This window comes from Anolis carolinensis, chromosome 2 (assembly GCF_035594765.1).
Source record: "Anolis carolinensis isolate JA03-04 chromosome 2, rAnoCar3.1.pri, whole genome shotgun sequence".
Classification (NCBI taxonomy): Eukaryota; Metazoa; Chordata; class Lepidosauria; order Squamata; family Dactyloidae; genus Anolis; species Anolis carolinensis.
Window position 1 is genome coordinate 20,222,885 of NC_085842.1, and position 15,240 is coordinate 20,238,124.

The following is a 15,240-nucleotide window of genomic DNA, read 5'->3' on the forward strand; positions in this document are numbered from 1 at the left end:
ATCTGCCTTTGGACAAAAGGCCAAGGCTGTGTATTTCAAGAGCTGGCCTTTTAAAAGCTTGGGACTTCATTTCCCAGAATGCCTAGCCATAGGACGAAGCGGCTGAGGCTTCTGGGAGATGAAGTCGGACAAAAAAAAATCTAGCGGTTGGAACGTCACGGGGTCTGTGCTCGGGAGACGGGAAAGAAGTGAGGCTTGCGCATGTGCGTGCGTTCGTGCGAGTGCTTCCGGATTGCCTGTTTTCCCGCGTGAGGGAGGTTGTGGGGCTCGTCATGCCGTGGTCAGAGATGGCTATCAGGCCTCACGGGCCCCTCGGGAAGGAGGACGCCATTACAGGAGCCGAGAGCGACAGGGAGGAGAAGGAGGAGGTGAGTATCCTCATAATGTAAACCACTATGGGGGCTTTGTTTCCCTAAGGAGGCCTCGAGGCCTTGACAAAGGGGCGGGCGGTGGCCCTTCTTTTGTTGAGAGAAGGGTTTGTAATGTATATTGTATTACAGGGAAAGGGCCTGAGAAAATGAATCATGTTCTACTTTCAACAGTGAAAGCTAGAAAGGATGCTATCACAATTTTTTCCTGCAACTTCCGAATTATAAAGTCTACTATTTAAACATATTTTGTTTTTTAAACTCATGCTATAACATAGAATCATAGAATCCTAGAGTTGGAAGTGACCTTGTGGGCCATCCAGTCCAACCCCATTTTGCCAAGCAGCAGGAATAAACAGCGTTTAAAGCATCCCCGACAGATGGCCATCCAGTCAAAGACAGAGGTCCTCCTGGTCAGTTGCAGGGTATAGGGTGGCAACCTGTGCTGGAAGGGGTCACACTCCCCCTGAAAACACTGCTCTGCAGTCTGGGGGGTCCTTCTGGACTTATCACTAAGCCTGGAGATCCAAGTGTCAGCGGTGGCCAGGAGGGCCCTTGCACAATTAAATCTTGTGTGCCAGCTGCACCTGTACCTTGAGGAACCAGACTTGGCCATGGTGGTCCATGCCTTGGTTACATCCCATCTAGATTACTGTAATGGGCTCCACATGGGGCTGCCCTTGAAGAATGCCCAGAAACTTCAGAGCTGCAGCCAGGCTACCAACAGGTTCTGGACCCCAGGGAGCACACAACTCCTCTGCTACAGCATCTACACTGGCTGACAATTTGTTTCCGAGCCCGATTCAAGGTCCTGGTTTTAACCTTCAAAGCCCTAAACCAGGGGTCCCCAAACTAAGGCCCGGGGGCCACATGCGGCCCATCGAAGCCATTTATCTGGCCCCCACGGCACAAAGGCAGAAGGGAGTTGGGCTAACCCAAGGGTTCTCTTCTTCTCTTCCAATTATTATTATTATTATTATTATTAACATTGAGGCTGGGGGCCATCTGTCAGGGGGTGCTTTGCTTGTGCTTTTGGTGCCCAAAAGCAGAAGGGGATTGGACTCAATGGCCCAAAGGGTCTCTTCCAATCCTTATTATTATTATTATTATTATTATTATTATTATTATTATTGCTTGGTGGCCAACTATAGTCCGGCCCTCCAACAGTCTGAAGAATCGTGACCTGGCCCCCAGTTTAAAAAGTTTGGGGACCCCTGCCCTAAATGGTTAGGGTCCAACTTACTTATCTGACTGCATCTCCTCTTACCAACTGATCTGTTCTTTAAGATCTTCAGGGGAGGCCCTGCTCTCACTCCCACCAGCGTCACAAACGCGGTGGACATCGACGAGGGAGAGGGCATTTTTGGTGGCTGCCCTGAATCTGTGGAACACCCTCCCAAAAGAAATTAAAACAGCTCCCTCCTTGCTTCTTTCAAGAACCAATTAAAAACTTTCCTGATTAGACAGGCTTTCAATGAGGGAAATTAATCTGAGTGATAAAACTGCCATGACGTGGAGCAGAGTGTAGTATAACTTGACATGATGCCACACAAATGTGACTGTATATTGTAGTTTGGTTTTTTAAAAGACTTATTTTATGATATTCATATTTAGTATGGATGTATTTGGTATTTTGTTTTTATGATTTTAAGATGTTGTAAGCTGCTTTGGGTCCCGTGAGGGAGAAAAGCAGGGTATAAAGATTTATATTATTACTAGCTGTGCCCGGCCACGCGTTGTTGTGGCGTTGTCTGGTGGTGTTGGTGAGAAATTGTTGAGGTAGTGGTGGTACTGAATGTCTGTTGTATGGTTGTCTTTATGTTTAGTATGCACACTGAAGTGGATTATATGGCAGTGTGGAGTCAAGATAATCCAGTTCAAAGCAGATAATATAAGATTATAAATGGGTTATATAGCTGTGTGGAAGGGCCTTGAGTCTACACTGCCATATAATTCAGTTAAAATCTGATAATCTGTGGAAGAGGCCTAAGTGAGGCCTAACTGTGCCTGTCCCCTGGGTGAGTGGGTTGCTAGGAGACCAAGTGGGCGGAGCTTAGCCTTCAAACTGGCAGCAATTGGATAAAAACTATTATTTCTCTCCCTGTAATTAGTACTTTATTTTTCTTTTCTTTTTGTTGTATCAACCTAGAGCCGTGAATGATGGGTTGTGTTGTCAAATTTCGAGGTTGAGGGGCCTGTAGTTTTGTTGTTTTGTCCGCTGCCCTGATGCCATCACTCTTTTATATATATAGATTAATATTATTATTATTATTATTATTAGGCAGGGGTGGGTAAGAAATAAAATATACTATGTATTATTTCTATTATTATTATTACTATTATTCCTTTGGAGGATTTTTTGACAGTGGAAGGGCAACCTTTTGCCCTTGAAGAGCTGCTGCTTATTCACCTAGGATGCAAACTGCAGTGTTCTAGCTATTGTAGAAGTGGAGTGCCCAGCATTCCCTTGCCATTATTTGTGCTACTTCTGAAAGAGACAACTTTGGATGGCTCTTTTTCAAGAGTAATTTCATTGTGCATTTCTGCATGCCCTGAGGTTGGACTAGATTTCTATTGTGGACTCATCCAACTATGGCTGCACAGGTCACTCCCCTGCCCTCCATACTAATCAATTCTGTAATCACAGACAGAAAATATTACAGGAAAAAAAATCCAAAAAAGCAAATGATGATCTTGCTATTTTATACAAGGATCACTATTTTACTACACTATTATATATAATGGAATTTGAGCATCCACAGATTTTAGTATCCATGAGGGGGGTGGTCCTGAATCCATAGATTCAAAAGTCCTGCTTTACAATTAACCGTTTAAAAAAGTGGTTCTATTAAAAGTTATTCAAAACATAGGAAGAAGGTTGAAATATTGCAGTTCCCCCATTAAAAGACCTTCCTGCCTCAGCCAGTCTTGCTGTCTTTCTTCTGCTCCATGGGTTGTAATCTAAAGAGAGCTACATATGCCACCTTGAAGATATTAGAGGAGAAGCAGGGCATGGATGTAAAAAAATAGTCTGTCTATTCCTAGGTCAACATTCTCTTAAAATGTTTCATTATTTGGTCACCCCCTCACTGGGTTTATAACTACAACTCCCATTATCCCCAAGCACCAAGGACCCATTAAACTTAGGCAGAAAAAGATCTTCCCTAGTAAGCTGTGGAAACATTCGCTGTGAATATATTTTCCTTCCCTTCTGCCCAAATAAATTCATTTGTTACTTTTTTGCTTTTTTTGGTTGTGTGTTTCCTCTTTTTCCAGGAAAGTAATCAAAAAGAACATCTCGCCAGCAGTGCCATTGAGAAAACGATGTCAGGTCAAAAAGGTGGGTCTCTTGCTGTTATTTAGATTCTTTCTCCCAATATGGGATTCAAGCAGTTTACAAGGATTAAATCAGATGTAGAATTCAAATGAATGTAGTTTGACACCATTTTAGCTGCTGTGGCCCAGTGGCATGGAATAATGGAATTGTAGTTTTACAAAATCTTTGACCTTTACTGCCCAAGAGTGCTGGTGCCTCACCACCTACAGTTCCCATTAGCCCATAGCATTGAGCTACGGCACTTAAAGTGGTTAAAAACTGCATTCATTCTGCAGTGTAGATATATCCTAAGGTTGCAGGAAATATATTTTTGTAGTGGCATGTCTTTATCCTTGGCAGTTTAAAGACATGGTTCTTCCGTTTAACAGCTGAGTTACCTGTGTGCCATTACATGAATGCTTATGAATATCACTTGTTCAAAAGGTTGACTTCTAACAAGGTCATCCTTTTCTTGACTAGTGGTTTTCAAAAGGTGGTCTCCATATGTTCATGGAGATTTACATTTGACAAGCAGATATGACATCATTTTTCTTTTTCAATAAGGTTATGATTACCATTTATTTCCAAAAGAATATGTGGCCAGAGGCTGGGTGCAGTTACTTCTGATATTCAGCAACTCAGGGAAGCATCTATGTACAGAGACAGTGTATCTAGATGTTAGGCCATATACTTTCTTACCTTCTGCTTGTAAACTCTCCAAAGGATTCTGGTTGGCGATTTGGGAATAACTGAACAATGTGGACTAAATTTAGCTGTGATGGGTATGTTTATATTCTTAGATACACTGATAGGAGAATCCCAGGATGAAGATAGTGGCAGTCCATTCCCCGCAGCAGCACAATCCAGGGGTCCTGAAGGAACCACCAAATATTTTGGAAATTGCCCCGTAGTGAAGGAAGAACCTGAAGAAGCCCCCGCCCAGCAATGGGAAACGCAGTGGCAGGAGTACCTGAGTTCAGTGGATGATTCTGCTTCCCTGCCAGAAGCTCCCCACTTTCCACAGGAGCCGGCCCCTTGGGATGACACGCCAGCCTTCCTGGCCTCCTTTGAACAAGTGGCCAAAGCCTACCAGTGGCCCGAGGAGGAGTGGGCGGGCCGCCTCCTCCCGACTCTCAAGGGGGAAGCCGAACTGGCTTTCAGCAGCCTGGAGGATGAAGAAAGAGAGGATTATTGGAAAGTGAAGGCAGCCATCCTGAGAGGAGACACCCTGAACCAAGAGAAGAGCCGCCAGTGCTTCCGGCGTTTCTGCTACCAGCAAGCGGACGGGCCAAGGGGCACTTACAACCAACTCCAGGAATTTTGCCGACAGTGGCTGAAGGCCGAGAGAAACTCCAAGGAGCAGATCCTGGAGCTGCTGATCCTGGAGCAGTTCCTGACAGTTCTTCCTGCAGAAATCCAGGGCTGGGTCAAGAAGCATCACCTGGAGAGCGGCGCCCAGGCCGTTTCCCTGGCAGAGGATTTCCTGCTCCAGCAAGGGTTGCCTCTGGTGAAGGAGGAACGGGTAAGCAAAAATATTGTTGTTGTTGCTGCTCTTCTATTTTAATCCTGGGCTGTGATCGGAAACAAACGGTTGCTTAGAATAGTGAGCAAATGAATCCATATTCTACAGAGAGCTCCCAAACAACCTCTGTTGCCTTTGGTCTTTCAGCTGCCAGAAGCTCCCCACTTTCCACAGGAAATTTTGAATGACTTTGACTGTCTTTGAAATGGGCAAAGTTCAGCCCTCCAGATGTTTTGGACTTCAACACCAACCATTCCTAACACCCGGTTGGCACTCACTCACGGCTTATCCTACTCATAGGATTTGTGGGAAAGCAGATTAGATGTGTCGGAAGAGAAGAATGTGTTTTGCCATCTTTGCTGGTTTGTGGCCCTTGTGGGAAATATGGGCTTTCTGAGGAAGGTACATACTGTTGGGCGAGTGGGCTTATCAAGAAAAGACCTTCCTCATAAATATATAGCAGAGTAACTTATTAGGAGCATCATGACCCAGCACCAGTAGCCAAAAGTGATAAAAAGAACAAAAACACACAGACCAATGTTATCTCTTCGTTAGGAGGCTTTTCTTTGTAGCAAAATAATATGGTTGCACAATTTACAAAAACAAGGTTTCCATAACACAAATAAAGTTTATTATACTTCCTTTTGTTTTCACTCTTCTCAGGGCAACGCTAGCTTATTTAACCCTTTCAGTGTTTGACTCACATTTTTGTAATTAAAAATACCTTGTTAAGTTTTAATATTCCTGACACATAATAATAAGAATACTTTATTTATATTCTGCCCTATCTCCCCGGAGGGGCTCAAGGCAGATTCCAAACATAAAAGGCAAATATTCAATGCCCAAACACAACAACAATACACCATAATAACAAAATTTGAGAACCCAACATATAAAAAAATATGACTTAACAGTTAAAATTAAATTAAAAATTCAACCTGTTATATTGGACAAAAAGCAAAACATTAAACAGAAGCCTTTGAAACATTTTTTTTTGCAAGGAGATCCCATTTGAGTGATCTGAAAACATAGAGATCTGGTGAGGTGTAACAGTTGGAACAGGACTGGGATGATACTAGTTTAAACCTTTACTGATGAAGTTTCCTCTCCCTCTTTTGTGGGGTTCATTGCTTCCTTTTGGATACATTTGTATCCAATTACAGTAAGAACCCCATCACCATGTATCTGTGGTTTCACTTACCCACACCAGAGAAAAATGGCCTCTAGGAATTTGCTACATCTTCCAGTTAAGGTTTCTGTATCTATGGGAGGTACGTTCCCAATTGGATTGTGATTACCTAAAACTGTATTCCTGTTACGTTTCCGTGGAAGTTTCTATAGAGTTGCCTTGGAGGACCTAAAACCTCACCAAATACTTCTAGGTCCTCCAGGGTAACTTTATGCTCACTGAAAGTCAGATTATTTCATGGTGTTCAGTCAGATACAGTTTTAGGTAATCATGGTCTACTTGATAATGTAGTTTTCCCATAGTTACGAGTGTCTTAACTGTCAGAAATAACATTAATAAAAACAGTAAAACCTAGTGATGTGGATTTTTTTCTGGATCATTACTAAAATTCAGGGCAACACACAGCCCATGTGCTGCATCTGCTTTAGGAGCCTTGCTTGTTCCTGTTTAACTGTTAAAATTGCATAATCAGTTTTTGTTTCAAAGGAGATGTGTGTCATGTTCTACAAGCCTAGCTCACAAGCTTCCTGTGCAGCTTGTTTTAAAGCCACGTTAACAAATGTGTTCTTAGATTAAACCCACACAAGTGTCAGGTCCCAGGCTGCAGAGCACCAATAACCATGCGCAGAGACCAGAATCTATCTAATATCTTTATTAAAGAAATATATAAAGTCAATAAAAACAAGTGAAGAATATAGTTCAGAAGCAGACCTTTCAGATGAGGTCAAATATAGTCCAGAAATATATTGTCCAATATAAGATATTAAAGTCCAAAGTTATAATCCACTTGACCGAAACACACACCTTGCCAAGCAATGGTGTGGGGAATGACAGGATCTTTAAAGTCCAAGGAAGCTTGACAACAAGGCTGGAAAATAGGCTTGAATCTTGGCTAGATCAAACTTGAAACAAGGCAAACATGAAACATGAACTGAGTCCATAGAAGTCTGTGAAACAAGGCAAGGCTGGAAACTTGATCCGTGAAACAAGGCTAGATTGGAAACTCGATCCGGGAAACAAGGAACTGGGGTTTGAAGTCCACACACGATCTCTCTCCTCAAACTGAACAAATTGACTCCGCAAGGTTCCCCTTGCGGCAAAACCCCTATATAGGGTCTTGTTTTCCTGCCAACAGTACACTTTCCCTGGAGAACAAGAAATGAAACCCAACTCTGTCCAGATGCATGACTCCTTAGAATTTCCCAAGGGAAGCAGACCTATTCAGCTAATTGTCTGGCAGCGATTCTGAGGCTCCGGCGATTAGCCTCCTTGGCTCCTCTATCTCTATTATAATTATCCTTTCGGGAAAACGGGGGAGAATTCTGCCCAAGGCTTGTTTGGTTAACTTCCTGAGGACAAACATCCTCCAGGTGGCGAGGCTCCGATTCAAGCTGAACCGGTGGAAATCCCAAATTTTCCTCCTCATCAGCCACAATAGCACTAGGAACGGGACTACAAGGCCCATGAGACATCACAACAAGGCTGCTTTTGCAGCCTTGACTTCCTGAATTATTCTCTTTATTTTGCAAGGGGGAAAAGGGTTTCTTCTGGAAGTCCCCAGGAGAGGCAATTTAAGCAGGTTGCAGGATTCTGTTCTTTAAAAAAATCATTTAGTGGTCATTCCCATTTTTTTTATTTCTATTGTACTTTTTGGCACATTTATTTTGAACATGTTCTGCTTCCTGTGGGAAGTTTCAGCTCCACGTGGGGGAGTTTCCTAGTCTTAAAAATCACTCTTGTCTCAGTTCTTGACTGTTGCACAAAATTATCTGCTGTGGGATATGGAACATTGTCTTACAGTTTTCTTTGTTAATAATAAAGGTTATTGATTCTAAACATAGTGTAATGTTTCTCATAATAATAATAATATCAATTTTGTTTTTAACTCACCCTCTCCCACAAGGGGACTCAGAGCAGCTTCCAAAATAAAAATGGCAAACATTCAATGCCATTACAAAACATAATAGACAATTAAAAGTAAATCAGTCAAAAATATCATAAAACATAGTTGCTAAACTAATTGATAGAATTCAAGGGTAAGCCAAAGTTTGCACAAATCACTTACCGGTAAGCCTTCTGTTGGATAAACTGGTCCCTTGCATCTCCACTTAGAGACAATTTCCCCTACAGATACTGTATATTGTAGTAATCTTCCATGTTTCCTTTCTAAGTGTTTGTCTAATATCCCCAAGAAATAATCTTCTGTTGTTCTTGTAGACAATTGAGTCCCAAGGGGAAGGATCTGTGATTTTGTCAGAGCTGGAGGAAAGCCTGTCGGATGCTGGGCCAAGGCCACAGCTGTGCAGGGTATCTGAAATGGAGGAAGACACAGACTTCTCTGATACTGACTTGTTGGGTAAGGATTCTTTAAAACTTAGAGATGTGATAGCCTTAAAGGCAGGGCCTTGCAATAGAATCTTGTACCATGGAGTACGTCTAATATGGCCACGTTGAGCGTTGGACCATGAGTCTGGACACCAGGGTTTCAATCCTTACTCTGCCACAGAAACCTAAATCATATGCTCTCTGCCTCAAAGAAAATCAATGGCAAACCTCCCATGTGATAAGATTGCCTTAATGTTAACCCTAAATCAGCAAGAGAAGAACACGGAGTGGGAGAGTACAAAAGTATATTTTGGCTGCAGCAAAAAGTGTCTGGGGATTCAAGCCCATCAAATAAACTGAACTAGATGAAAGGACTAATTTTCTATACATTTCTATAGTATGGAAATCACAAAACATACAGTAATACATCAGGTAGATCACATTTCTTGTTCCGTGTGTTATTTGCAGACCATGTAAGTACACTCCATGATGTTTATTTGTTTAATTACACTTGCTACATTATTATGGTAACTCTATATCTAGAGGTGTTCATTTTTTGAGGGTAATGACCATAGAAATCATAGAGCTGGAAGGAAATCCCCTCCTCACTGTGACATCGTTTCAATTATTTAATCATACACACAGGCTATCAGGACTCAGCATGATTTCTAGCCCAGAGGACAAACACATTCTAGCAGACACTGCTCTCCAAAAAGCTCTCCATCTTTTTATGCTGCTCTTTACAGCTGCATCCCATTTCACCAGGCCTCCCAAATGATCACTGTGAATAATTACTTGGAAGGGGAGGCCAACCTGACCACTTACAAACAGGAGGGAGATTAACCCCATCCGACAATTCTCTGGCAGCTATACTAAAACCACCAAACACTTAGTCATGGCAGCAAAGACCAGTGGGACTAATCTATACCTGTGTGTCACAAACTCTGGGCTTCCAGGTGTTTTGGTTTCCAAAATCCCCCATGATTGGCCAAAAGAAGCTGAGGATTCTGGGAACTGAAGTCCAGTGCACATGGAGGACTAGAGCAGTGGTTCTCAACCTGTGGGTCCCCAGATGTTTTGTTCTTCAACTCCCAGAAATCCTAAAAGCTGGTAAACTTGCTGGGATTTCTGGGAGTTGTAGGCCAAAGCATCAGGGGACCCATAGGTTGAGAACCACTGGACTAGAGTTTGGAAATCACACATTATTGTATTCCTATTGATTCATCCTAGAACCCCCTTACTTTTTAGCGTTCACAATTGGCATGCAGTTAGATTTGCTTAACTCATTGCTTATCTATATACTAGATCCAGTTGAGATTGATTCAGGCTGATTAGCTTTGTGGGTCATAACAATTAGATATTTGCCATAATAAAACATATAGACTTTGCCCCCTTTAAAAATGTACTGACAACTAATCACTAATGATTAAGACAAATTCTGAATTAGAGATCTGTTTGTCATTTCAGCAGATGGTGAGGATGAGGAGAATCACCTACAAGAATACCCTGAACACCGGAGAACCCACTCGGGAGAGCACCCATATCGATGTTCTGATTGTGGGGAAGGTTTCTTATCAAGACTCTCACTGGAGGCACACCAGAGGGTGCATATGGGACAGAAAGCGTCTTTGTCTCCTCCCGAAGTGACAGTTTATATTTGTGGCGAGTGTGGGGAAACCTTCAACAGTACTTTGGATCTTAACGCACATGAGAGAATCCATGCAGGACAGAAGTCTTGCACGTGTAAAGAGTGTGGGGAAAGTTTCTCCCAGATGTTGGACCTGAGGGAACATCAGAGAACCCATAGTGGCTTCAAAACGTCTGGCTCTGGAGAGAATAACTTGTGGGCTTCATCTCATAAAAACCACAGAGATATCCATAGCGGAAATACTAACACTCTGACTTTACGTGAAGAAACCCGAACAAAGAAGAAAACCCTTTCGTGCCCAAGGTGTGGGGAAGTCTGTACTTGCACATGGAAGCTTAGATGGCAACTAAAAAATAAATCCAGTTTGAATGTGAGCCGCACACGAAGGAATTCCTACAAGTGCTCCAAGTGTCAGAAATGTTTTGCCAGTGAGATCACCCTAAGCATACATCAGTGCATCTATATTGGGGAGAAAAGGAAGCAATTGAACACTCCTCTGCGAAGGGAGATTGTGCCAAAGAGGAAGGACTTTGCCAACCAGAGCCTCCGCAAAGAGAAACCTTACCGGTGCACTGACTGTGGGGAGAGTTTCCTGTGGGCAGTGTCTCTTAAAAGGCATAGAAAAAAGGCCCACAAAGGGAAGAAATCGGTTCCTGTTTTAGAAAAGGTGCCTGGTATCCAGGGGAAGCGCTACGCATGTCAAGAGTGTGGAGAAAGTTTTGAACGCCAGGGGCTTCTCAAAATCCATCAATGTGTTCGTGCTAAAAAGAAACCTTATTCGTGTGCTATCTGTGGGGATCGTTTCCAGTGGGGTGTATCCCTCTACAGGCACAGAAAGGAGGTCCACAAATGGAAAACATTTCCCCAGCATTTGCAAACGGTACCGGGTAGGAAGGAAAAAATCCACACGTGCAAAAAGTGCGGGAAGAACTTTAATCGACCCTGGCGCCTCATGGCCCATCGGTGCAACCCTGTGGCAGAGAATCCCCACCCCTCTCCAGAGCACGGACAGACCCTCCCACAAAATATATCTGGTGCTGGAACGAAATGTTTTTCATGTCCGGTGTGTAAGAAGAAGTTTGCCAGAGAAAATCACCTAAACGCACACCAGCACATCCACACGGGAGAGGAGCCCTACCAGTGCGGCAGCTGCGGAGAGCGTTTCATGTGGAGGCCCTCTTTTTACAGCCATAGGAGGAAGGTGCATAAAGGAATTGCGCGTCTTACAAGAGCGACGCCATGTGTGAAGGGGAAGTGCACTGTCTGTGGGAAGAGTTCCATGTGGGAGGCCACTTTTGAAAAACTCACAAAGAACCACAGGAGAGAGAATCCAACCTTCAGTCATAAGAAAAAGGGAACAAGACTCCAAGGTGACCCGAATACGTGTAAAGTGTGTGGGAAAACCTTTAGTGACCGATCCTATGTAGCAAAACATCAGCGCATCCACACTGGAAATCAACCCTATCAGTGCTCAGACTGTGAGCTAACCTTCAGGTGGCGTACATCTTTTATAAACCACAGAAAGATTCACAAACATCATAAGCCAAGCAAGTTAATTCAGAAATTATCTGGCACGGAAAAGACATCAATGAAATCTTATAAATGCTCGCACTGTGGAGAAAGTTTCTTGGGGCTCGCAGCTCTCGACTTGCATCAAATGACGGACCATATCGGAAAGAAACTGGTCCCTCTTTTGGAAAGGATCCCCAATACACAGTACGTGATGGCTTTTAAAACTGGCAAAAGGAGCCATAAGCAGACGGAAGGACTAATGCAGAAACCCACTCAAAAGGACAGCAAAAGCTACGCCTGTAGCCAGTGTGGGAAAAGCTTTGCGTATCCGTCAAGCCTTTGGAGGCACCAGTATGTCCATCTTCCGGTGAAGCTGTTTCAATGCCACCTGTGTGGGAAGAAGTTCATGCTCAAGGAATACCTTGCAAAACACATGAAGCGCCATGCTGGCCTCCAGTAGATCTGGTTAAGTCACAAAGAGCAGCGCGTGCCCAACATAGGCCAGCATAATGGGCACGTGAAAAATTGCATCATTATGGCTCGTGGAAGGGATCGCTGGGAACAATTTTGGCATTGATGGCTATGGGGAAACCCAGAGAAATCTCCATATGCAGCTCAGGAATCAAAAAAATTGAGATCTCAGGAGAGGAAGCTATCATTGGACTCCAGAGCGGGAAATAAATGTAGATGTTGTTTCAGAAAATGTGTATAATGTAGGGGGAGATTCAAAGAGTTGTTCATACTTGGCCTCAAGACAAAGACAAGGAAAGGAATCCCAGTGCTAGGCAGACCCTAAACAAGTTAACTTGAATATTATTAATTGACAATATGCTTTTCATCGAATATTTGTCCCCAAATATACCTCCAATGCCTTTTACAGGTGTGAGGAAATTTTGTGATGTTATACTCTCATTCATAGAATCATAGAATTGGAAGAGACCTCATGAGCCATCCAGTCCAACCCCATTCTGCCAAGAAGCAGGAAAGTCACATTCAAAGCACCCCTGACAGATGGCCATCCAGCCTCTGTTTAAAAGCCTCTACCACAGTCCGGGGCAGAGAGTTCCCCTGCTGAACAGCTCTCAGTGAGGAAGTTCTTCCTCATGTTCAGGTGGAATCTCCTTTCCTTTAGCTTGAAGCTGTAGTTCTGTGTCCTAGTCTCCAGGGCAGCAGAAAACAAGCTTGCTCCCTCCTCCCTATGACTTCCCTTCACATATTTATACATGTACCTCATTATACTCCTCTCAGCCTTCTCTTCTGCAGGCTAAATATGCCCAGCTCTTTAAGCCACTCCTCATAGGGCTTGTTCTCCAAACCCTTGATCATTTTAGTCGCCTCCCTCTGGACACATTCCAGCTTGTCAACATCTCCCTTCAATCACGGTGTCCAGAATTGGACACTGTGATTCCAGGTATCACATTTTTGGCTCATGTTTAATTTGTCCATGAGGACTCTCACACATATTGCCATCAAACCAGACATCCCTCATTCTGTATCTTTGAATTTCATTTTTTCTGCCTAAGTGGAGTATCTTGCATTTGTCCCTGTTGAACTTCATTTTGTTAGTTTCAGCCCATCTCTCTAATCTGTTAATATCATTCTGAATTCTGCTCCTGTCATCTGAAGTATTAGCTCTCCCTCCCAATTTGGTCCTGTCTGCAAACTTGATGATCATGCCTTCTAGCCCTTCATTTAAGTCATTAATAAAGATATTGAACAGAACCGGGCCCAGGACAGAACCTGCTTATGGCACTCCACTCATCACTTATTTCCAGAATGAAGAGGAAGCATTGGTGAGAATCACCCTCTGGGGTTCGTTCTCTTCACCAATTCCTTTTTTTTTTCTTTACTAACAAGAAGTGATTTGGAAATTGACCTGACAATTTCCTGGTGGAAAATGGCCTCCAAAGGGCCTGAAACATTATTAAATATCACCCCATATCCCTGAGTCAAATATTGGCTTGCATTTGGTGGAAATAAAATACTATTGTACCTGAAGGCCAAGGCAGCCCACCTCATTTAGAAAACACTGGATTGGATCCAAATATAGGTGCCTCCATCTCAGCTGGTAGAGGCAGATTTCTCCTTTCCTATATTTCTTCCAACAATAGATCTGCCGTTCCCTATAAATGGAATAGGGGACATTTTTGGCATGAGTATGAAACTCAAGACAGGTTTTTTGCAGGGAAAATATATGTAATGTGCTGTACTACTTTGAAAAGTTGTATGATGCCATTTTAGAGAGTGAGATGTAGGATTATATGTATCTGTAACCCCGGGAGACAATAATTGCAAGCCCCTTTCTATGTGTCATTTTCTATATTTCACTCGATTTTGTTATTCTTTCCTTCTTTTATATATTTTTTAATGGTTGTAACATTTATCGTTTTTGAGAAGTTCTCAATAAAAACCATTTGTTTGTTTTTTAAATGTAAATTCCTCCTTTAATCTTTGCTTGCCACCAGAAAAGACATTAAAACCAGCCTCAGGTAGTTATGCCCAGGAATGCATTTTGGTTGCTTTGGGGAAAGGTTCTAGGAATTAGTGGCCCAAAAGTATCAATTCCAGAGGATTCAGAGGGGCTAGTATTAGTAGGACTCCAAAATATATTTGTCTTGCATCAAGTCTTTTCTCTTTAGTGTCTCTCATGGAAGGACACATGAAGACACACTTCTGGGTATTTCAGGTAAAGGTAAAGGTTTTCCCCTGACGTTAAATCCAGTCGTGACCGACTCTGGGGGTTGGTGCTCATCTCCATTTCTAAGCCGAAGAGCCGGCATTGTCCGTAGACACCTCCAAGGTCATGTGGCCGGCATGACTGCATGGAGCGCTGTTACCTTCCCGCCGGAGCGGTACCTATTTATCTACTCACATTTGCATGTTTTCGAACTGCTCGGTTGGCAGGAGCTGGGGCTAACAGCAGGGGCTCATTCCACTCCTAGGATTTGAACCTAGGACCTTTTGGTCTGCAAGTTCAGCAGCTCAGCGCTTTAACACACTGCGCCACCACCAGGGGCCCAAGGTTGAAGGAAATTTTTTAAATCAGAAGCAACTTGAGAACATACTGCAAGTCGCTTCTGATGTGAGAAAATTGGCCATCTACAGAGACATTACCCAGGGGATGCCCAGATGTGTTACCATCCTGCTGGGAGACTTATCTCATGTTCCCACAAGCTAGAGATGACAGACAGGAGCTCACCCCGTCTTCCGGATTTGAACTGACAACCTTCAGGTCAGCAGTTCAGCCGGCACAAGGGTTTAACCCATTGTGTCACCATGGCTCCTTGGTAGAAGGAATGTAAAATAAATATGTGTATGTGATAATGTCATGATCACTCATGCCATGCAACTATCAGCTCC

The 15,240-nt window shown here is 43.2% G+C and overlaps 1 protein-coding gene across 2 annotated transcripts; it reads left to right on the forward strand.

Moving 5' to 3' along the window:
- The first annotated feature begins 198 nt into the window (after positions 1-198).
- Positions 199-14,310, forward strand: LOC103280888 (zinc finger and SCAN domain-containing protein 2). 2 transcript variants are annotated; one of them, XM_016997624.2, is made up of 5 exons: positions 199-368; positions 3,645-3,708; positions 4,485-5,206; positions 8,613-8,751; positions 10,191-14,310. In XM_016997624.2, the coding sequence occupies exons 1-5, from the start codon at positions 273-275 to the stop codon at positions 12,338-12,340; spliced, it is 3,171 nt and encodes a 1,056-aa protein (XP_016853113.2). In that variant the 5' UTR covers positions 199-272; the 3' UTR covers positions 12,341-14,310. The 2 variants fall into 2 exon arrangements, with proteins under 2 accessions (XP_016853113.2, XP_016853112.2); XM_016997623.2 differs by having other exon boundaries at positions 200-368; positions 10,188-14,310.
- Positions 14,311-15,240: the final 930 nt, after the last annotated feature.

Coding starts and splice junctions, on each gene's coding strand:
- LOC103280888 (XM_016997623.2), top strand. CDS start 273: ATGCCGTGGTCAGAGATGGCTATCAGGCCTCACGGGCCCCTCGGGAAG. Junction 369..3,644: donor ACAGGGAGGAGAAGGAGGAG/GTGAGTATCCTC, acceptor CTCTTTTTCCAG/GAAAGTAATCAAAAAGAACA. Junction 5,207..8,612: donor CTCTGGTGAAGGAGGAACGG/GTAAGCAAAAAT, acceptor TTGTTCTTGTAG/ACAATTGAGTCCCAAGGGGA.